Here is a 22,035-nt window from a genome sequence, read left to right as displayed (position 1 = left end):
CTACCCACCTCCCATCCCACCCACAGAGTGAACAATAACACATTAATGGTTCACGGCCTGACACTAAACAGTGGGCATCGAAAGGTGAGGTGCATGCTGCTTAGTCGGGCAAGTGGGTGTTTGGAAAAGGTTGGGCCTGCAAAGAGATGCCAGTCTTTTCCTATAACATTGTTGCTTTTTATTTATTATGTGGTTGTTGATTTACAGGGGGAGTTAGAAATGCTAAATAAACACAGAGTTTTAAAATGGCCTGTTTCTGCTGAGTTCGGAAACTTGGAATTATCTTCTGGCAAAAAGAAAATTCCAGAAAGGTGTTTAAAATCATCCTTTTGTTCTTGGTCCTGAGTGAGAGAGGAACATGTGCTTATGAGGAAAGTAGAGTTTCCACCCCCAGGGAATCCTAAAAGAGCAGAAGCCATGCTGTAAGACGTGCAGTGTAGAAATTCAATATTAAATGATGAATCAGAACAATCTCCCTCTAGGAAAGTCTCTCCTTCATAGTGGTTCGCAGTATTTCTCTTAAATCCTCCATCCAGTGATTTTATGGTGGTGCTATAGTGCGTGGGCCTGTGCAGTATGAATGCATAAGAGAAAACTGGATGGATAGTGCGTGAGGATGGGAAGTTTAAAAGAAAAGACAAGAGATCAAATGGGATTTTAAGGAGCAAAATGCAGCTGAGTGCGTGTGTGTCTGAGGGCCTGAGGATCCTGTTGTTTAGTGTCTCTGAGGTTTGAGTTGCCCCTTTTTATTCAGCGTAAAGTTGATACTTGGTAATACGCGGAAGTGTCAGGGAGAAATCAGAGTTCCACCTTTGGAGTCTTTTCTTCTGATTCAGGATTTTGTTTCTGAAAAACACCATGACACTGAAATTTAGACTTGGAATCCACTCTTGTTTTTGAGCTCTGAGATTAGCAAACTGAGCTATTTAACCACTCCCGGAAGTCGTAAATCCATCTTCAATTTTTATTTCATGAACTCTTTATAGGCAAGTTGATTTCTTTCCCATTGATACTGTAAACAGAATGTTGAGAAGCAAAATTCAACTCCTTTGAATACGCAAGACCTTTCCAAAAGTGCTTTTGTAGTTCTTTTCCCATAACTGTAATCTAACCAGCATCCTGACTCTGACCACCATATCCTCATATATTTTTGCTCTTAATCAAATCCAGTAGAATTCTTACTCAACAGGAAATAAAAGGGACATAAAGAGGAAGAAAGCTCAATTGGCTTTACCTGTAGTCTCACACTTACCAACCGTTTCCCTTTTAGGAATCCATCACAGAAGTTTTGCACACGCTCTACTGCAACTTCCGTAATGGGCAGCGTGTCCCACTCATCATCCACAGTGTGGTAAATTGCCAGCGCAGGCAGCTGAGACACGTTAAGTTTGAAAAATGCTATCACCCTCTCATTTTTCTTCACACCACTGTCCACCAGAATAAAAAGTATCTGTATTTGGAGAAATTTGAAACAGAAAGATCTATCTGAGGTCCTGGGCAGAAAGACATAGCTTGTAATTATTGCAGTTTATACTGATTGAATTTGTGGTCTGTGCTGCACAATTTAAATCTCAGTTTAGAATGAACTTCTCCTTATTTAGCATTGCTTTGGTATTTTATCCCTTTGATCAGGTTTGTTTAATTTTAAGAAATTAGAATTGGAAAAGACTTAAGCAACTAGCTAAGGGAGAAAGTATAGCTTAATGGTTGAAGTGGAGAATTAGTCTTGAATTTTGTCTCTAGTACTTTCCAGCTGTGTGACTTTGGGCACATTACTCAGCCTCTCTGAGACTCAGTGTTATCAGAAAAATAGGCTTCTGTTGGGGGAGGTTAAATGAGAGGATGCATGCAATACGTCTAGTACAGTTTTCAGCACATAGCGAGCGCTTGTTGAATGTTAACTATTTTATATTTTTAAATTAAATTTTTTACCCAAAGTAGAAATCTTCTTTATGATATTCTTGTTAGAGGATCATCTACATTCAGGATCACTGAAAACTTTGAGTGTTAGGGAAACAACCACTAGAAAGTCAATTTCTTTATTACCAGACAGCTCTCATCATTGAGGAGATCTCTAGTTCAATGCAGCAGCCTTGAAGTGGTTGAAGTGTTACTATTTCAGTGATATTGAGCAGAACTTCACAAAGTAGGGAAGGGAAAGAAATATTTATTGGACATCCAATAGGCACCAGGTACGTGATTGGTGTTTTATGTCAGAAATAAGCCCTGAGGTCTAAAACCTTAATAGATGATGACAAGGAATAAACAAATGGTGACTAATAGGTGATTTTTATTTTTCAGTATCTTTGGGTCTCTATTTTCTCTCCACCTGTTAATGCACAAAAAAAGAAATAGACTTACCACTAAGGGAAGATTTCACTATAATAATAATACTTTATTAATACAAAATATGGGCTTTTAATAATACAAAATACAACATCTTTAATATTAAATCAGAGTAATGTGATTTATTATGCCCCAGTTATCACTTTGTTACCTCTTAGCCATACTTGTTGTTTTTCTTACTTTTCCTTATTCCTGGCTCCATCTTCCTTTTCCTAGTGTCCTGGGGCTGAGTATTCAATAGGATGTCTCCCCTTACAGACTTACCTTCCCCTGGAAGAGCTTAGCTGCCTCCTGGTATCTGTGCAAGCTTTCTTCATACTCTAGGGAGGCCTTGTTCATCATCAGTAGAAGATGAATCTCAATCATGCTATTAAACAGGCCAACCGCAGTCTGGCAAGTAGAAATGTATTATGGTAGAATGAAAGAGAGAGGGAGGAAAAACCCCATTAGTGGCAACCCAGTGAATACGTGGACTGAAACAGTAATGAGAGTTGTCCGTTCTTAACACAAATGATAACTAGCCTACACGATGGCTCTCAATAAATCTCATGCTCTGGTTTTCATGCAATTGTGTAGATTTCCTCTCCACAGTGAATAGGGCTGAGCTGAGTGGCCAATGGGATATTGCAGAAATGACAGAGCATGACTTCCAAGATCAAAATATAAAAGACACCATGGCTTCTGCCTTGCTCTCTCTTATATCACTCACTCTGGGAAAAGCCAGCTTCAATGTTGGGCACTCAAGCAGCCCTAGGGAGAGATTCACATGGCAAGGAACTAAGCCTCCTACTAAAAGCCAGCATCAACTTGCCAGCCATGTGAATGAGCCATCTTGGAAGGAGATCCTCCAGCCCCAGTCAAACCTTCAGATGACTGCAGCCCTGACCAATGACTGCAAGCTCACAAGAGACCCAAGATCAGAAGCACATAACCTACCCACTCCCAAATTGTTGACCCACAGAAACTGGATGAGATAATCAATGTTTATGGTTTTAAATTGTTAAGCTTTGATGTAATCTGTTAGGCATCAATAGACAACTAATGTAACATGTAACACATTAGTTACTTATTTCAATCCCTCTTTGTGTTGCAAGTGCAGTCATATACTCTTGAAATGTGGCCTTTGGCCGCATATTAGTAGCGCATACCTACTAAGTGCTTGCTGTGTACCAGGCATTATTTTGAGGTCTTTATATGTAAGAATTAATTTAATCCTCAAAATCTCAGCTTTTTTTTTTTCTTTTTTGGAGGAAGATTAGCCCTGAGACAACATCCACTGCCAATCCTTCTATTTTTGCTGAGAAAGACTGGCCCTGAGCTAACATCTGTGCCTGTTCTCCTTTATTTTATATGTGGGACACATGCCACAGCATGGCTTCATAAGCTGTGTGTAGGTCTGTACCGCGGATCAAAACCAGGGAACCCCAGGTCACCAAAGTGAAGCATGTGAACTTAACCACTATGCCACTGGGTGGCCCCAAGGTCCCAGCTTTTTAAATGAGGAAATTAAGGCACAGATAATTAAGCAACTCCCCAAAGTCACAAAGTGGTGGACTTGGAATTACACCAAGCACTTTGGATCCAGAGTCTGTGCTCTTAACCAGCGGGGTGTACTGCCTCGTACACAGCTGATTGCAAAACCCCATCTAAACCAATCCAACCACAAGCATAGTTGAACCAGTCTGCCCCCCGTCAGGAATAAGGTAAGCTCTTCTGGAGAAGCATTGGCCCTTTTTTGCTGATTAGAGATGGTGATTCCCTATGAAGTTGTCAATGACGGAGGGAAGCGGGACAGTCATAAGCCCGAGTGAGGAGAGGAGAAAGAGGGTGAAACTATGGCAGTGGCTCCCTTCATTTCACTTTCCTAAATAGTGCTGCCAGTGTCTCTATTTTAAACAAATTCCATTCCTTTTTACCTCTCCCTTCTGAATACACACAGCATTGCTGTAAAACTAGTATGTGCCCAGGAAGACAGAGTACGGTGGATTAACGAACCAGAGGGCAGAGTCCTAGGATGGTGGGAAGAGGGGCAACTAGGTAGGATCCTTCTGGAAGCTACACACTGCTCTGTAGAGATTCTCCAGCTCTATTGGCTGGAGGCAAGGAGAGCCCAGTGAGTTCTTTCCCAAAACTATCTCCCTGGAGTTGAAAACCAGCTCTTAGATTTTAAATTTGGAAGATTGGATGGTAAATAATTGTCTCTTGTTTTACTAGATCCTGCGACTTAAATTTAGAGCATGCATCTACCCTCCTAGAGCAGAGATGAAGGGTAACTCTTGAGAAGAATTGAGAAATAAAAGCTAAGGAGTCAAAAGGTACCATTGTCTTAGCAGAAAGGATTGAGCATAGCAGAGGTGATTAGTTTAATCCTAACAGACACAGCCTGAATTTTCACCTTGAAGCCACATATTGCATGGGCATTAAAAGTGCACAGCAGGTCAAGTACACATCTGTGAGTTTCTGCCTAATTGCTACCGGTACAAACCTCTGCACCAGCAACAGATGAGAAATAACTATAGAGGTGTGGGCAGGTCTTCAAATGAGAAAAATACTACTTTTGGCAAATGAAAAAGTCAAAATAAAAGTTGAACTTGCTTCCCTAAAGAAATTCTTACCTAATCTCTTCTTGAAGTGATTTGCCTTCACTACTAATGTGAGACTTAAAAAAATATGTCACTGTTCTGTAAGATGAGACATGGACCAGGCATAAGAACTCAGGAAGGCCAGTCCTTACTCCTTACTCCTGCATTAGACTGAAGAATCCCAGGATGCTGAAGCCACAAACCCAAGGACCATAAGATCATCTTTTCTGGTCCCACATGCACACCTGGCAGCCCTATAGAGAAAAATGCCTTTTTGGTTCTTGCTGCCAACACCCCCGGCGTGCATGTGTTTGGAATCTTAGCAAAAGTGGAAATGGAGTCACTGCTCCACAGAGACAAACATGATGTGAGAGGTGGACAGGAATTTAGTCAACAGGAAAAGGCGTGTTTTCTACTGAAGGCTGTGTGGGGCAATGGAAAAACCACAGGACTGTCAGACAGAACATTCATGAAAAAAGCAGGGACCAGTGGATACAGATGTCTCTGAAGCTCAAATTACTAGTCATATGGCCTTGAGGAAGTTATTTCACTTTTCTGACCTTCCATTTCCTTTCCTGTAAAATGGAAATAGACAACATGAGCTAACGCATCATCAGGTAAATTTTCTGCCTGAAATGATGCTTTTCTACATACTCATTGTGTGATCTTGAATAAGTCACTTGGACCTTGAATTTTCTCTTCTGTAAAACGGGCATAATAATTTTCTCTCTTCTACCTCAAAAAAGTTAGTGGGAGGATTAAATGAGAAAATGACGAGAAAGAGATTTGTAAGTTCTAAAAATCATGACATGCCTGTAAAGTCCTGTCATTAGAGAATGCACAGCATTTCTGAGCTGATGTAGATCACTGGAAATTAATACTCTGTCACTCTGATCTATGTCATGGAAAATAAAAGGCAGGAACTATGGTGACTCTATAAGTTGTAGGATGTTAGAAGGCCAGAAGATTATCAGGACAGGTGGAGCAACACCTTCCTCCAGGTTGCATGCAGCATGCAACATCAAAGGAAGACAAGCCTAAAAGGGAGCTGAGGCAGCATGAGAGTCTAGGCACGTGCAGGTGGTGCCAGACCAGGATCCATTAGATACTAGTCCATAAGGGGGTAGATGCAGAAAATGGGAATAAGTATTTAAAACATAGAGAAATTTTACGTTACATAGAAATCCAAATATGTGAACAGTGGGTTTTATTTTTCAAAATTTCATTTGTCTGTTAATTGACTTTTATTCTATTTTACAAAAGTATTGGTCACCAACGCTTTATGTAAAAAATGGACCTTTGGTGTGGATTGCAATCTTATTTGAGAAGCAAGGTCTAGAGAGTTGCTTGGATCAGAGTTGCCTTCACGGAACACTCTCAGGCTGTAACACTCAGAAGTTTTTGAGTCAGTCACCTTAACTATGCATTCTGGCTCTTTCTTACTAGTCGTGTGATACGTCATTTAACTTTTCTGATTCTGTTTCTTTGTTGGGTAGGGCCAAGTCTATCAATGATAAAGGGTTGTAGGAAGGATGGCAACATAAACAACTCGGTGTTCAGTTAAAGGTGGTTACTGTTATTATTGGTCAAAGGACTCGAACTCCTGGACAGAAGGATCTCTGCTATGAAAAGTACCCTCCCTGGCGTGGGGACTGAAGGAGCTGGAGACAGGGACTATTTTTTACCACATCGTTGTACTCTGTCACCAAGTGGAGATTGTTGGTCTCAATGAAAAGGCTTAATTTGGTGGCATCAATGTTTTCGATGTCTTCGTTCTTTAAATCCAGTTGCTTGTTATCCACCTGGGTAACAAAAAGGATAAAATTATTACTGTTCTGTCTTAATTCATTCATTGATAAATGTTTCTGGACCACTTACCACGTCAGGCACTATCTAAAGCTCCAAAGATGGAAAACTACGTAGGAAATGTTCCCTGCCTTTGAGGAACACACTGTCCTGAGGGATACAGAGAAGTGGACAGAAATGTCCCACGTGTGGCGAATGTCATCACAGGGGAGTCACAGTCCTGTATGTCCCACAAGGACGAGCAGAAAAGCTTCCAGGAAGAGGTAGCTCCGGAAAAATGGCTAAGATTTGGTGAGATGAATGAGGATGGGGAGGGAATTTTAAGTAAGGAACGGTATTCCCAAAAGGCCAAAAGATGTGAGATGCCATGTTCTGGAAGCTGCAGTTAGTTTACTGAGACTATAGCAGTAGATGCCAAGTGCAGGGAGGAAGGAGACAGGTCAGTGGGGTAGCCAGGGTAAGAAGACTAAACTCTAATCTGAAGGCAAGGGAAGACATTTCCATGGTCAGTTTTATGTTTTATTTGTGAACCCTTTTAATGTGAAATAAAAGGTACATATAGAGAAAAGCACAAAACGGAAAATGTAAAACAGTATATTATTACACAGCAAACAACTGAGGAGCTACCACTTGAGTAAAGAAAGAGAATTTTGCCAGAAAACTTGAAGCCCTCTGTACTCCCTTCTAATCAATAATCCATCCATTTGTTCCAAAAGTAACTATTATCCTGACTTTTATGATAACCATTTTCATCCTTTCCTTTATAGCTTTACCACTTAAAGATGCATCTCTTAATGCTATAGTTTAATCTTTTTAAAAAACATTATGTAAATGGAAAAGAAGTATGTTTTTTGTATGTGTACCTCATTTCTTTCGCTTAACATTTTGTTTGTGTCACATATGTTATTGCATGTAGCTGGAGTTTGCTCATTTTCCTTGCTGTATAATATTCCATTGTAGAAATGTGCAAAATTTATTTATTCATTTTCCTGTTGATGAATATTTAGGTTGTTTCCAGTTTCCAGTTATTAAAATAATGCTGCAATGAACACTCTTGTTCACGTCTCTTGGTATAAATATGCCTCTTATCTGTTGAGCATATATCTAGGATTGGGATTTTTGATTATAGAGTATGTGTATTTTCCACTAGCAGAAAATACCAAGCTATTTTCCAAAATGGATAATTGCTTACACTTGCACCTGAATTGTTTCAAAAAGTTCTATTGCTCCACATTCTTGTCAGCACTTGGTATTATCAGCCTTTCTGAATTTACTTGTTTTTGTGAACATGTGGTAGTATCTCATTGGGGTTTTAATTGCATTTCCTTGATTAACCACTTGTATATCCTCTTACAGGAAGTTTCTGTTCAAGTCGCTTATTCTGTTGAGTTGTCTGTCTTTTTCTTGCTGATTTGCAGATGTTTTTATATATTCTGGTACAGGCCCTTTGTTAGCTCTATATTGCATATCTTCTCTCTCACTGGGGCCTTCCCTTTTAATGGTCACTGCTCATAAACAGAAGGTAATTTCAAAGTAGTTGAGGTTTTCAATCTTTCTTTATAGTTAGTGTGTGTTTTTGTTTTGTTTTTAAAAAAATCTTTGACTACACCAAGGTCATGAAGATATTCTTTTATGTTATCCCCTAGAAACATTATTTTGACTTTCACGAATATATCTAAAACCCACATAAAACTTGTTTTTCTTACTTCTTACATGGATGCTTAGATCCTTGATCTTTAGGATTACTCTTTTCTAAAATGTACATTAAGATCTACACATTTCCCTCTTAGAAATGTGTAGGCTATAAATGCATCCCCAAATTTTATATGTAGATTTTATTATCATTCAGTTTAAAACGTCTTCTAATTTCTGTTATTTCTTCTCTAACCTATTAGTTATTTAGAAGTGTATTTCTTAATTGTAAAATGTAAGATTTTCTGGTTATATTCTTATTATTGATTTATTGCTTAATTTCTACATTTTATTTACATCACATGTTAACTTCCATATAGAGTAGTCCCCTTTATCCATTGAGGGTATATTCCAAGACCCATGGTGGATAGTACAAAACCCTATATAGCCTATGTTTTTACCATACATACATACATATGATAAAGTTTAACTTATAAACTAGGCACAGTGAGAGATTAACAACAATAACTAGTAATAAAATAGAACAATTATAACATTATACTGTAGCAAAAGTTACTGTAGGTCCTAGCAACCTCAGCATAAAGATTTTGTTTTCTTTCCTTATTAAGTTGAGAACTTTCACTTTTTCACTTAAAGGAAGCACTTTACAGCTTCTCTTTGGCACGTTGGAATTGCCAGCATCTCTACTTTGGGGCCATTATTAAGTAAAATAAGGGTTACTTGAACTCAAGCACTGCAATATCACAACAGTTGATCTGATAACCCAGCCAGCTACTAAGTGACTAACTGGCAGGGAGCGTGCACAGTGTGGATACACTGGACAAAGGGATGATTTATGGCCCTGGCAGGAGGGAGCTGGATGACAGGAGATTTCATCATGTTACTCAGAATGGCAAACAATTTAAAACTTATGAATTATTTATTTCCAGTATTTTCCATTTAATATTTTCGGACTGTGGTTGACCAAGGGTAACTGAGACTACAGAAAGCAAAACTACTGATTAGTGGGGGCTAATGTATATTACACGTGTCCTTAAAATTATGTATATTCTACAATATTTGAATACAGGATTCTGTACATGCCAATCAGGTCACTTCATTAATTTTATAGTTCAAATTGTCTATATTCTTAATGATTTTTTAAAACCAGTTTATTCTAGCGAGAGAGAAATATTAAAATTTCGCACCATGATTGTGGATTTAACCAGTTTCTCTTACAATTCTGTCAGTTTCTGCATATATATTCTCTGGCCATGTTTTAGGTAAATGCAAATTTAAAACCATTAAATCTTCTGGACAAATTGAAATTTTTATCTTTATAAAATATCATTCTTAACCTCTAGCGATGCTTACTGCCTAAAATTCTACTTTGTTTACTGTTAATATGCTTCTATTAGTTTTTTTTTTTGGCAGTGTTTGCTTGGTATATCTCTATCCTTGTAACCTATCTTTATGTTTTACATGAGTCCCTATGTTTTAAAATGACGTATTCCTTGTAAAAAGTATGTAATCATATTATTTCATCCAGTCAGATTGTCTTTCAATTGGATTATTTTTATATAATGTATTTGCTAGTGTATGTAATTAAATACGTATTTTCCTTTGGTTCTGCCTGTTCCAAATCCCATTTTCATTCACTTCTGGCCTACTTTGAATTGAAAGAGCACTTTATTTTATTCCTTCTTTCCCTTTATTGGTTTAGAACTTACATAGGCTGTAATTATTCTCTTAGGGATTACCAGCATGCATGACACAACATGCATTCTTTACTTATCAGAATCTGATATTAATCGGCAGTTTTATCCTTCTTGGCCATTGCAGATACTAGAATATACTAATACAGGTCACTTCCTTCCAATTGCATCCCCTGGCTCCACACTCAAGACTCACAGGCGATTATTGTCCTGTGTCTTAATTCTAAATCTCAGAAGACATTATTATTATTGTTATATAGTCAACACACATTTACATTTATGCACATATTTACATTTAAGGTTCTCTTCATTTCTTCCTGCATTTTTGAGCTTCTATCTGGGCTTTTTTTCCCCTCTGCCTAGAGAACACCTTTTAGTATTTCCTTTAGTATGAATTAGATCTGTTGGGTGACATAGACTCTCAGTTTGGCTGTTTAAAACATCTTTGTTTCACCTTTATTTTTGAAGGCTAGTTTTGCTGGGGGTAGCATTCTAAGTTGACAGTTATTTTCTTCCAGTGTTTGAAAGATATAATTCTTTACATTCTGCCTTTCACTCTTTCTATTTAGAAGTCAACTGTGAATCTTTAATATTACCCCTTTGAGATTACTTTGAGGGTAATCTTTTTTCTCTGATTTAAGATATTTCCCTTTTACTTTGGGTTTTAGCTGTTATGCTATGGCATGGTGGAGGATAGATTATATATGCTACATAGATACATAATTACATATGGATGCGGTGTGTGTGTGTGTATATGCATGTGTGTATTTAGATATTCATATGGGAGCATCCTAATCCAATTTCAAGGACTGAGGTGATTTGAATCTGTGCTGCAGCCCTTGGGAGGACTGATCTACTGATCTAGTTAGGGTTCACTCTTATCTTGAGGGTCCTAAGTGGGGCAAAGAGTGTTTACCAGATCTGCCTCCTATTTCCTCTTGTGGGCCCTGGACTCCAACGTTTACTTTTCTGGCTCTTTGAGGGTCTCAAAAATGCTAATAAACCTCTCAGCCTCTTGACTGCTTCTTCGAGGACTGGCTAGGCCTCCCAGAGGAAAAGCAGGCCCAATACAGGGTTCCTCTTTTTCGGTTTCCGTCTTCTTTTAAATCTTAGTCTAGACATGTTCCCCTCTCTTGCTAGTTCTCCCATGCCTTATTCTTATCTTTTTCTTTTTGCCCAGGCTTTAAAAAATCATCTTTGATGGAAGGGATTGTCTAGTTACGCAGTCCGTTATCCCAGATTTGCATTTTAGAACAACTTTTCCACCATATTTAGATATATTAAAAGATAGAATTTCATACCGCCAATCATCGTTCCCAGGACTTCCCACTCCCCTCCTCCAATCTACCTGTGCCCATAAAGACACAAGATAAAGCTCCCATCACCCATAGCAATTATGCCTGCAGATAAAATTATCAGGGCTAGGTCCTGAACAATTTTCTCTGTTTCCTAAAACAATTTGGATCACTATTGAGATCTTTGGGCCACCCCCCCCTTGGACATCTCCTTAACCCTTTCCCCTCACAACTGCTATCTCATATAGATCCTCCCCAATCAGATCTTGCCTTGGATTAGTGCCATCCTTTTACCTCCAAGATACTTTCTCTCAGTCTGCCCAGCAAAGTCAGAGGTAGGTCTCATTTTAGTTTCTGCAGGAGGGAATTCAGGCAGAGGTAAATTAAAGTTGCTAAACAGTAAGAATCCAAAATTGTTCATTATTGTCATCTCCATGATGACTCCCATTTTCTATTTTTCACTTCTGTTGTTCAAGATGGTCCCCCATTGGGTTAATTAAAAGCAATATGAACCTCTAAAAAGCCCATTGCGCTCTTTATGGTTAATTATATTAATTCTGAATATATGTGGTTATTCTTTTATAATCCATTTGTTTATGAATTATTTGTTGATTGCCTTCTATATGTTAGGCACTGAGGCACGGAAATGTTGACATGCACTCAGATAGCAATTTAATCACTTTATTTTATGAACTGTTTTTCACAACTCAAATTTATGAAATAAATCTAGATGTGCAGAAAATGTTTGTATTTCCAAAAAAGAATTTTGAAAAAAATTCATAAAAACCACAGGATATTTTAAAATGTGAACTCCCTTCCTATATTCAATTGTTTTAAAATTCACAAGGTTCTGAGTAGAGAGCTTGGGGCAGAAATATAAAAGCAAGAGAAAATATCATCTTGGGTGGAGTCCTTGCCCCCACTTCTACCATCCTCCTCTCCAAGCCAGGAAGAGTGAGGAGAGACAGACAATGAGCGCACAGGATCTTTACTGCTGCTGAAGTCCTGCCTTGGCCAGCTGGCATGTCTCCTTCATACTTAAGGCTTTGTTAATTGCAACCATCAAAATCATCACTATTATAATCGCAATCAGGGCCCTTTTAATATTTAATACGTCTAAATACTTCCTGATTATTTTTCTAGGAACTCCCAAGCCTGGCACTGCTCCTCCGCAGACATAGCTGTGCTCTGGCCAGGGGCCCCCTCCCACTCTGCTCTCTGTTCCAGGCAGTCCCTCACATTTCCCAGAACAGGGGGAACAGGAAACACCACTGACTCCAGGTGTTTCTGGACTTAAGGAATGCGGTCTGTTGGAGGCACAGGATGTTAAGTGGTGATAACATTCTTTAAGAAGCAAAGCGCTTTCATAAAACCACCCTCCTAAAGTCTCTCCAGTTTGTGGAGCTTCTTTTAACAAAACATGCCTGATTATTTCACTATTTCTTAAACTAATAAACTCTGGAACAGTCATGTGTAGGATTCCTGGAAACAACATTTGAAGAGGATATCTCCTTTCTGTAAAAGGAATTATTTGCATAACTCACTGGAAAGAAAATCTGACCCTGGAACAAAGAGTTGGGAAAAAAAATTTTTATGTATTTTTTCAGTTTGGGGAAAGAATTTTACATGTTATTTCTTTCCCCAAGAAAAGAAGGACCAGAAGAAAAACAGAAGCAGTAAACCAGAAGGGAGGCCACTTTAAAACGTAATTTTGAGTTTCCCCAAGAGGACTAGAAGTGGCTTCTTTTATGTTTTAAGACACTATAGCACATTATCCCAAGAGATTCAATCACTCCTTTTCTGTTCATTAGCATTTCAGCAGTATTCCATGGAACTTCTCTAATTACCCGCCCAACTTTTCATAAAATGTGTTAAAGTTGTCTTAGTGGACACCGCAGTTATAATATTAAATATCTTGGGTAGCACAGAGAAATCATCTGTTAAACAAGTGCCCTCATGCCCCAGGTTTGTTTTCATAAGCTGCATAGCTTACCATATCTTTGACAAATATGTACTTTAGAAAAAATATTTAATAATTTGACACATCTTACTTCTTGCATTTCTTATCAGTTTATTTTTTTGCACTAGTTCCTTCCGATTCTCTTTGTTTGGCAATGTGCATTTCTTATAATAGGAATGCCACAAAGATCTGTCAAATGGATGCAAGAATGCCTCTACTGTGTTTCCATTACTATCCCATTGGGTCAAAGTTAGGATCCTTACGTTTCTTAAAATAGAAGTGATTGAGAATACCCAAAGCAGGGTAAGCATTCACATAATATCTGAAATTCCATTTTAGGGTAGTTTCATGGCTTATTCGACCCAGGGTTGTATCTCTATGAGGGCAACAATAAGAGCCCTGTTGGGGAGTGTGGAGGGTCTTCCTCTGTCTCACAAAAGACAACCTGTATCCTCAAACTGACAGGTCGTCATACACAACTTATTATTATTCCATTTTACTTAAATTCTTCCTGATAACGTTTATATAGTCGGCTTGCACTATTTTTGGAGAATGATGTGAATGATTTGCTGGCCTCTTACTGCTCCAGCGTTTCAAGCATTTGGTAATGTCAGCTCACTATAGTCTTATTATTTCTTCACTTATCATTATTTCAGCTTATCTCTAAATATGTTCTTACAATTGAAATTTCTATACATCTAAATTCTGAAATGTCTTTGCCAAATTATGTAGTGCTTAGATTAAACCTTGGGAAATAATCTTGGAGTTTGATTAAATAGTGCCAGGGGCATAGAGAAATGGTTTAGGAGATAGTGATTGGAAAAAAAAAAAAAAAGGCTTTAGAAGAACGGCATTAGAGTAGATAAAATCTAGCAGTAAAACAAAGGTTTTCTTCCGGGTTAACCATCTTAGGGAGTCACTATAGTACAGTAAGAAATGGATGCTTCAGGGTCAGCAATGCTGGTGTGAAGCAAGTATCTGTTACTTTATAGTTGTGAGACTTTGGGAAACCAAATTGATCTCATAGAACTTTAGTTTTCTTATTGATAAGACAGGGATGATAATAATGATTTAATCAGATTCTCGTGAGAATTAAATGGTAGAACATAGGAAAATACCTAGCAGAGTGCTTATCATAAATTAGGCACTAAAACAAACAGAAGAAACTAGATCTAAGATGAAAGTAGGTACAAAAAATTTGCAAAAGGCTCAAGTTTCCCAATGTAAAAAAGAATAATCTTGGTTGATGCTCTCTTTAAAAAAAGTTACCCCAAACTCCTGAATAATAATCCTATTCAAATATGGACTCAACTTTTCAAAGTGTAATCTGAGAAAAAAATATTTATCGAAAAGCTGAGCCTCCCCAGACCAGGAGTGGGGCAGGAACCAGTGTGTTTGTTTTCGGTAAGGCTCCTCAATAATCTTCTCCCCAGAGGTCCCAAGAGTTCAGTCAGAGTGGGTCTCTCTTTTAGTGGTAAACAAAAAACAGATGCTAAAGGACAGCGAACAGCTCTGGGAAGTCATCAACGGGGCTTTATAAAGAATCAGTTGTAAGCAAAGCTAATGAGCCCATTAGAGGCTGTAAAGCAGGCCGAGACATTGGAAGCGCCAGCACTTGTTTTTCTTCCCCACATGTGTATCTTGGTCGTACCAAGACTTTTAAATCACACCTTCGTGAGATTCACAAACAACAGACTCGGGCAGAGGTTCTTGTGGAGCTGGAGCTGATTCGAATGTTTGTATTGAAGGGTTACTGCCAATGGTTGGACTGTAACATAAAAGACATTAGCTTAACCTTCCATAGCTTTCTTACCAAAGCTTTTCACAGAAGGGCTTGCTTTATTCCTGTTTCACAATGGTAAAAATGCAAACCTGCAACTGCTGTCCGGGTGGGGGAAAGATTGCCGAAGGGACTCATGCGCCCTCAGACAGACTCTTGGAGGTGAGTCAGTTCCTCAAAGACTTTCTGAGTGTCTTCTAGGTACCTGAGGTATATTGTTGACCTTTGGAATACAAAGATAAATAAGTCATGGTTCCTCCCTTTGAATAGCTCGTGGTCTAACTGGGTAAGAGGTGAGACAGCTGCATAAATACATGCCGTGCACTATAAAGTGGTAAATGAAAATAGAGATAAGGAAGTCTAGAGGGAAAATGGGGCCAATTTGGAGATTCCAGGGAAGCTTTGCGAAGGATAAGATGCCTGAACTGATTCACTGGAGTATGAGGAGGACTTAGCTGGGTGAGGCTAAGTGATAGGGGGCAGTAGGGGTGGTGGCTTTCTAGGCAGAGGAATAGCCTATGTGAAATCATGGAATTGTACCATCACACCGTGTATAGTTGGGTATTGAGTGTTTAAAGCCCAGGATGAGAGTGTGCTGGAAAAGGGAATAGAAAAGCAGGTAGTTGCCAGGTCATAAAACACTATATGTTTAAATATCATCCTTTTGATCTTGTAAGAAATGGGGAATATTGAAGAATTTTTAAGAAAGGAGTGCCATGGTCAAATTTCCATTTTAAATCCATCATTTTGATACCAATCTAGAAATTGGATATGAAGTAGTAAAGGGAGATCAATTAAGAAGCTTTTGAAATTGTTTATGCCAAAGATGCTGAGTCTAAATGAGAAATGAAGTAGAAAGAGTGGAGGAAAATATAGGTTCAATAAGATAGAGTACAATTGGCAAAAATTACAGACTGAATGAACATAGTCATTCGATAAAATAGTGTATCATTTTATTGAACGATACACTATTCATGATTCAAGAATAGTACATGATTCAGTAGGTGCAGATGATAAATTCAGTTTTGAGCATGTTAAGATTGTAGCGCTTTTGAGAGTATCCAAAGAGTTATATCCAGCAAGCATTTGAATCATGAGAGGGGTCGAAGCTAGAGGTAAAACATTCCAAATCCTCAGCAACAGATAATAGTCAAATATGAGAAAGAATTATATTACCTAAGGATTACACATTAATTAATTAATTCATTCATTCATTTACATATTCATTTATTCAACAAACACTTAACGAGCACCCACTACATGGCAGGCACTTTTTTTTTTCTTTTGCTGAGGATGATTCACCCTGAGCTAACAGCTGTATCAACCTTCCTCTATTTTGTAAGTGGGTTGCTGCCACAGCATGGACACTGATGAGTGGTGCAGGTTGGCACCTGGGAACCAAACCCAGGCAGCCAGAGTAGAGTGTGCTGAATTTAACCACTAGGCCACAGGGCAAGCCCCTGACAGGCACCACTTTTTCAGTCTTTGTGGTTGAAGTAGTGAACGAACAGTCTCTGCCTCCATTGAGCATGGATTCTATAACCTAGATTGAGAAGAGCATTGGGTCAGGCAGTAGTGTAGATGGAGGAAGAGAAGGTCTCACGGAGACTAAGAAAAGAAGAGGAGGGCCAGGAGTCGAAGGCTGCTCGAGGTCAAGGAAAGAGAGAATATTAAAGAGAAAAGAGTGGTCAACAGTGTCAAATATGGCAGGAACGTCTGGTAAAATAAGACCTAATGTGCGTTCATTGGATTTGGAAATACGGAAGCCATGCTGACCGGGATGGCAGCAGTTTTAATGGACTGATGGAGCATAAACTAGATAGCAGTGCATTTAAGAGCTTAAAGAGAGTTGGAGACACTGAATATAGAGCACATTTAAAAGAGGTTTGGATGAGAAGTGAACGAGATAGAGAGGTTGGAGGCTAGAAGAGGAAGGACATTCAGTCCAGAAATCTTCAAACTTTATCTCTTGCTTAGTTTCTCATTTCCAGTGGACTTTGGTCATCTTTACCTTGATATTCCACCAACAATAAAAGCTCAACAACTGACGAAATCACCGTAAATCCCTCTTTCTGTATGTGCCCTCACTATTCCTAGTTACCCTCGCTTGAAACTTGGCCTCCTTTCCGTAGTTTTGATATCCTTGCAGGACCTGCCTTTCTTCACTTTCTATTGCTCTCTTTCTGCTACAGACTCTTAGTACATGATCTGTTTTGTCAGCCTAACAAAAGTTCTCTTTACTCTTGTCTTTTTGCCTAACAATACATCTTACCCATTGCTGCCAAATAATCTTGCTAAAACACATTCCTGTTCATGTTACTCCCCGGGTGTAAAGGCTTTAGGGGTTTTCCAGTGTCAACTAAATTAAGTGCAAACCCATTAAGCTGGTATTCAAATTTCTCCACAATATGCTTCCAATCAAGCTTTTCTGTTTTATATTCATTTCCCCAAAACATGTACCCTGAGATCCAGTCAAATAGGCCTGATCACTCTTTCCTAAGTTTAATTTTTTTTCCCACCTTGGCCATGAATTCTCCTCCACTTTGCCCAAATTTTGTCTGTCCTTTAAATCCCAGTTCAGTTGTCTCCTTCATCAACTTTTTTATCAGAATTCCTACACTGCCTTTATCCTTTAAACCCTTATAATACTTTATCCATAGTGATGCTCTTTGTATTATAGATACTTGTAGATTATGTTTACAATCTCTGCTATATTTTAAAAGCTATGAGAGAGGAGAATATACTTATATTTTTATTATCAATATCTTGCATAAGGCAGACAGTAGTTGTTTAATCTATGCTTGATAAATGTAAGTGAACTCCCAAAGATATAAAAATATAAAATTTTAGAGCTCAAAATGACCTTAGAATGAAATGGTCAAATCTTTTTATTTTATAGGTGAAAGAATTGAAGCTGAAAAATGTTAAGTGACCTGCCCAAGTCACATGGCTGGTAAGTGACAAAGCAGTGCTACAAATCTCGTCTCCTGATTCTCAGTTCAGTCCTCTTCCCATTTCATGACAGTATCTGTTTGGGAAGCTTGAGCTGAGCCGTCATCCTTGCCATCATTGTCCCTGACTCTGGCATCATCATTAGTGTTAACGACATAGACTCTTTTCTAGTCTCACAAGTTTGTGAATCCACAACCTAAGGAACAACTGGGAGAAGCCTTGAGCTGCCCACCTAACTCACCAGCCGAAAGAGGAAAATGGCATTCCCAGTGACGTTGTAGTGAGCCAGAACCTCAGAATCAGTGCTGATTCCAAATGACACGTCTTGGAAATCTTGCACCATACTACGGAATATGGACACTGCTGGTATTTCTAAATCCTAAAAACAAGAGGAAAAAAAAACCCCACAGAAGTTATTTTAGATGAGAGACACATAGAAACAGAATAGAGAATAGAAATGTGCTCACTCATATCAGAAATCATAGACTTGATTTATTATCCAGTGAAATATTTACTGCTGAGAACACAGGCTAAATTTGCAATGGCATTGTTGAATTTTCCAGGCTGGGTGGGTTAATAGGTAACTAGAAAATTGTGGCTAAGCCTAGCACTCCTTACCATAGAACTTGAAGTTTATTAATAGCTGAGGGGAACCTCAAAATCATAGAGGCCTGCAGAGTTGGGCTGCATCATCATTAATATAGCCCAGGAGGCAAATGTTTTGGGAACAACTTAGGGAGGAAAGAAGAAATGCAAAAGTAAAAAATAGGTGCTGTCAAAAGGGCCAAGAAAAGAATAAACAGTAAAAAAATTAAAAGAATAAAGAAATTAAAATAGGGGCTGGCCCCTGGCATAGTGGTAATTTTGTGCACTCCACCTCTGTGGCCCAGAGTTCCCCGATTTGGATCCCGTGTGTGCGGACATACACACTGCTCATCAAGCCATGCTGTGGTGACATCCTACATAGAAGAACTAGAAGGACTTACAACGAGGACATACAACTATGTACTGGGGTTTTGGGGAGGAAAAAAATTAAAAACAGGAAGATCAGCAACAGATGTTAGCTCAGGGCCAATCTTCTTCACCAAAAAGGACACCTTTAAAAAAAAGAAATTTAAAATGGAAGCTTAGAAGTTTTATTAACAAAGGTTTGTGCAGGACATGGAAGAATAGTCCTGCTCCTTCCACTGTGAGCTATTGTCCATGAAGATACTGTTCATGTGTTGCTGTAACTCTGGAACCCAGGTGGCAGTTGGGAACAGGGAAGTCACTTCTGAGTGATGATTCCAGTCCTTCTGCAGCAAGCTGGCATCATTTTCCCTGCTATCACGGGAACTTAGCCGGCACCAGCTCCAGGCAATAATTGGGAGTGAATGTATTCTTCCCTGACACCTCTCTGGGCTAAAGGAGGAAATGTCTAAAGAGAAAAGAAGCTGCAAGGCCACTTGCATCTGGGGTCAAGCGGAAGGAGTTCATCTGAAAGGGTGTGTGGAGTTCATTTGAGGCTATGAACACTTGTCGATCTAGGCTTTCTCTTTTTGTGTTCTGCTCCTTAGAATGGACTTGCTCAGGGATCTAGTGGCGGCATCTGGTGGCTGTTTATGTTATTGCATTCTAATTCCACTTTCTTGCCACCCCTTGCCTTCCTGAGGGCGGCTGTTTTTGTTTAGAGATCGCTCATCACTAAAAAATGTGCTCCCTTGTCTTCCTTCCCCCTCTTCCATCTCATCGCAGCTACTTCTGACTGTGTGTACAGAATTGACAGGGTGATGGTGAATGGAATTAATCAATGGAAACAGACAAGAAGGTTTGCAAGGAGAGAGTCGGGGCTTGATCAGCTGTGAGAATCCCCGGATGTTGTCTCCAGAGAAAGATAAAGAGGCTGGAAGGATGCTCTCTCATTTACGGCTCCTTTTATTAGCCAGGCAGCCATTCTGGAAGATGGAGGCTAATACTTTTAATATACAAAATGCCATCTTTTTTCAACATATCAGAGCAGACAAAGAGAAAGAAGAAGGAGGGGCTACCCATTTGGTAAGGTTTTAGACAGAAATAACTATTGACTAATGTGTGTCTGGACGATAGAATTTGGGTTTATTCCAGCCCCTGCCTCAGCAATCCAGATATTGACTTAAGCTTATATCATCCGTAGATGAGGAGACCCAGTCGGCAGCCTCTGAAATCTTGAAGCAAGTATAAGAAAGATAATTCAGAGAGACTGGGAATGTCTAGAAATTGAGAGATCTCGACTGACCAGCTGAAAGCAGACTCTGTGCCCTTTGGCCTCTAATGCATGTCACCTGGCCAGCAGGTGACTGTGCTGGCTCCCTGAGGTAGACCATTTCTGGTTCTCTGGGGGAATAGAAAGTGGAGTATCTGGACAAACCTGGAAGAAGCCTATGACAGCCACCTCAGCAGCAGTGATGAATTCCATGGCAGCTGGGACGTCTGTGAGCCACACAGCTTCCTGGGAGCCACCGGCACCATCTAGACAGAGACAGAGAGTCAGAGAGAGGCAGAAGGTGTTTGGGTACCGAGCAGAGAAGCGGCAGCTCTAAATAATGAGGGCATCTCTACTTTTTCTCTTAATACCAAGGTCAAGGAGATCTAGGGGTGCGGTTACCATTCCAAGGCTTTATTTTTCCACTAACGTGGAAGATGACCCCACCTGGTGGCCTCTCTCTGAAGGATAAAGGCAGACTTCCCTCTTCTCCACTAGGCAACACAGGTCTTTAACTGGCATTTCCTGGAAAGTTTTCTGGGTTTGGAGGAAAGTACCCAGAGTACTCCCGTGTTCCCTTCCCTTCTCCTAACAAAGCTTTCACCCTGTGGTCACCCAAGTGCTTTTTTCTTTTACCTGAGGATTCCTGAACTTCTGCAGCAACCTCTGGGGACAGCTCGCAGGTGAAGAGCAGTAACAGAAACAGGCATCTGGACCGGGCGGCTTCCATTGTTCTCCTGCTCCTGCTCGGAGCCCTGGACGTGGTGTTTTGGGATACTGACGCGGGGCAGCCTGCTCTGTGGTTAATTGGCTGTGGTGTTATTAGTGCTCTGGGAACTTTGCAGCTGGCTCTAGGGGGACCTTCAACTTCTGAGATAAAAGACCAAGTTCAGTGACAGGGCCTCAGAACATAACCAACCAGAAGAAAGTCAGGTCAGTTGATTTAAATAAAAAAAATATATTCTATGCTAGGTATTGACCTAAGCACTAGGAATAAAAAGTTAACTATGATCTGATCCAGCCTCTCTCCCAGCTTAGATTGTTAAAGTGAGAGATGGACAAATAACAGATCACTGAAACATAAAAAGGAAGGTGGTAAAAAAATTGAGAAACTCATAGGGTGCTGTGAGAGTACAGCCTAAGGGCATTCAGGCCAATGGTGAGGTTCAGTAAAGGCTTTCTTCCTGCAAGGGATGCCTAAGTAGGGGCCTGGGTAAATAAAATATCACCAGGTAACAAAGGTGGAGAGTTTCGTGTGAAAAGCCAAAGCCCAGAGATGCTAATGTCACATGTGAGAGCTTTATTAGTAATTGAGTATTACGAAGGGAAGGGAATGGTAAATATGGACAGGAAGGCGTGCTGGGGCCAGATCGCAGGGGGCCTTATACACTAAGCGCAGGAGCTTCAGTTTTATTTTGTAGGTGATGGAAATCCATTGAAAAATCTTCAGCAGGAGAGAAACAGTGTCTGCTTTGGCCCACAGATGTTTGCCGAAATCCAAGAGATTCCCACAGGCAGTGGGACATACAGGTCTCAAGCTTAGAAGAAACTTACATATGATAATACTATAAAATAAAATAAGTTGAGATTTTTCTACCGTTCATATTCTGAATGTTCATTGCCCATCACACTGGAACAAAGGGATCAAACTGTTCCCACTGATGTAGATACCTCCTCTCCTGTGCCCCACCACCAGCCCCCTGAGGAAACTTGTGAATGTGAACCATCCAATTACCATATCTGTTC

The 22,035-nt window shown here is 39.6% G+C and overlaps 1 protein-coding gene across 2 annotated transcripts; it reads right to left on the bottom strand.

Moving 5' to 3' along the window:
* Positions 1-205: 205 nt before the first annotated feature.
* ERP27 (endoplasmic reticulum protein 27) lies at positions 206-21,047 on the bottom strand. Of its 2 annotated transcripts, none has more exons than XM_046643524.1 (7): positions 20,926-21,047; positions 20,455-20,555; positions 18,310-18,447; positions 6,614-6,730; positions 2,611-2,736; positions 1,253-1,450; positions 206-1,012 (listed from the first exon to the last, which is right to left on the bottom strand). In XM_046643524.1, exons 1-7 carry the CDS (start codon positions 21,017-21,019, stop codon positions 965-967), a joined length of 822 nt encoding a protein of 273 aa, XP_046499480.1. In that variant the 5' UTR covers positions 21,020-21,047; the 3' UTR covers positions 206-964. The 2 variants fall into 2 exon arrangements, with proteins under 2 accessions (XP_046499480.1, XP_046499469.1); XM_046643513.1 differs by having other exon boundaries at positions 206-846.
* Between the last annotated feature and the right edge of the window lie 988 nt (positions 21,048-22,035).

Source organism: Equus quagga, chromosome 1, assembly GCF_021613505.1.
Source record: "Equus quagga isolate Etosha38 chromosome 1, UCLA_HA_Equagga_1.0, whole genome shotgun sequence".
NCBI lineage: Eukaryota > Metazoa > Chordata > Mammalia > Perissodactyla > Equidae > Equus > Equus quagga.
This window is presented reverse-complemented; position numbering and strand designations above follow the sequence as displayed.

Excerpts from the sequence above, each read along its gene's own strand:
- ERP27 (XM_046643524.1), bottom strand. The coding sequence starts at position 21,019 with ATGGAAGCCGCCCGGTCCAGATGCCTGTTTCTGTTACTGCTCTTCACC. Across the intron at positions 18,448-20,454 it reads CTGTCATAGGCTTCTTCCAG|GATTTAGAAATACCAGCAGT; the intron begins GTTTGTCCAGAT and ends TCTTGTTTTTAG. Across the intron at positions 6,731-18,309 it reads CCATTTTCCTCTTTCGGCTG|GTGGATAACAAGCAACTGGA; the intron begins GTGAGTTAGGTG and ends TTTGTTACCCAG.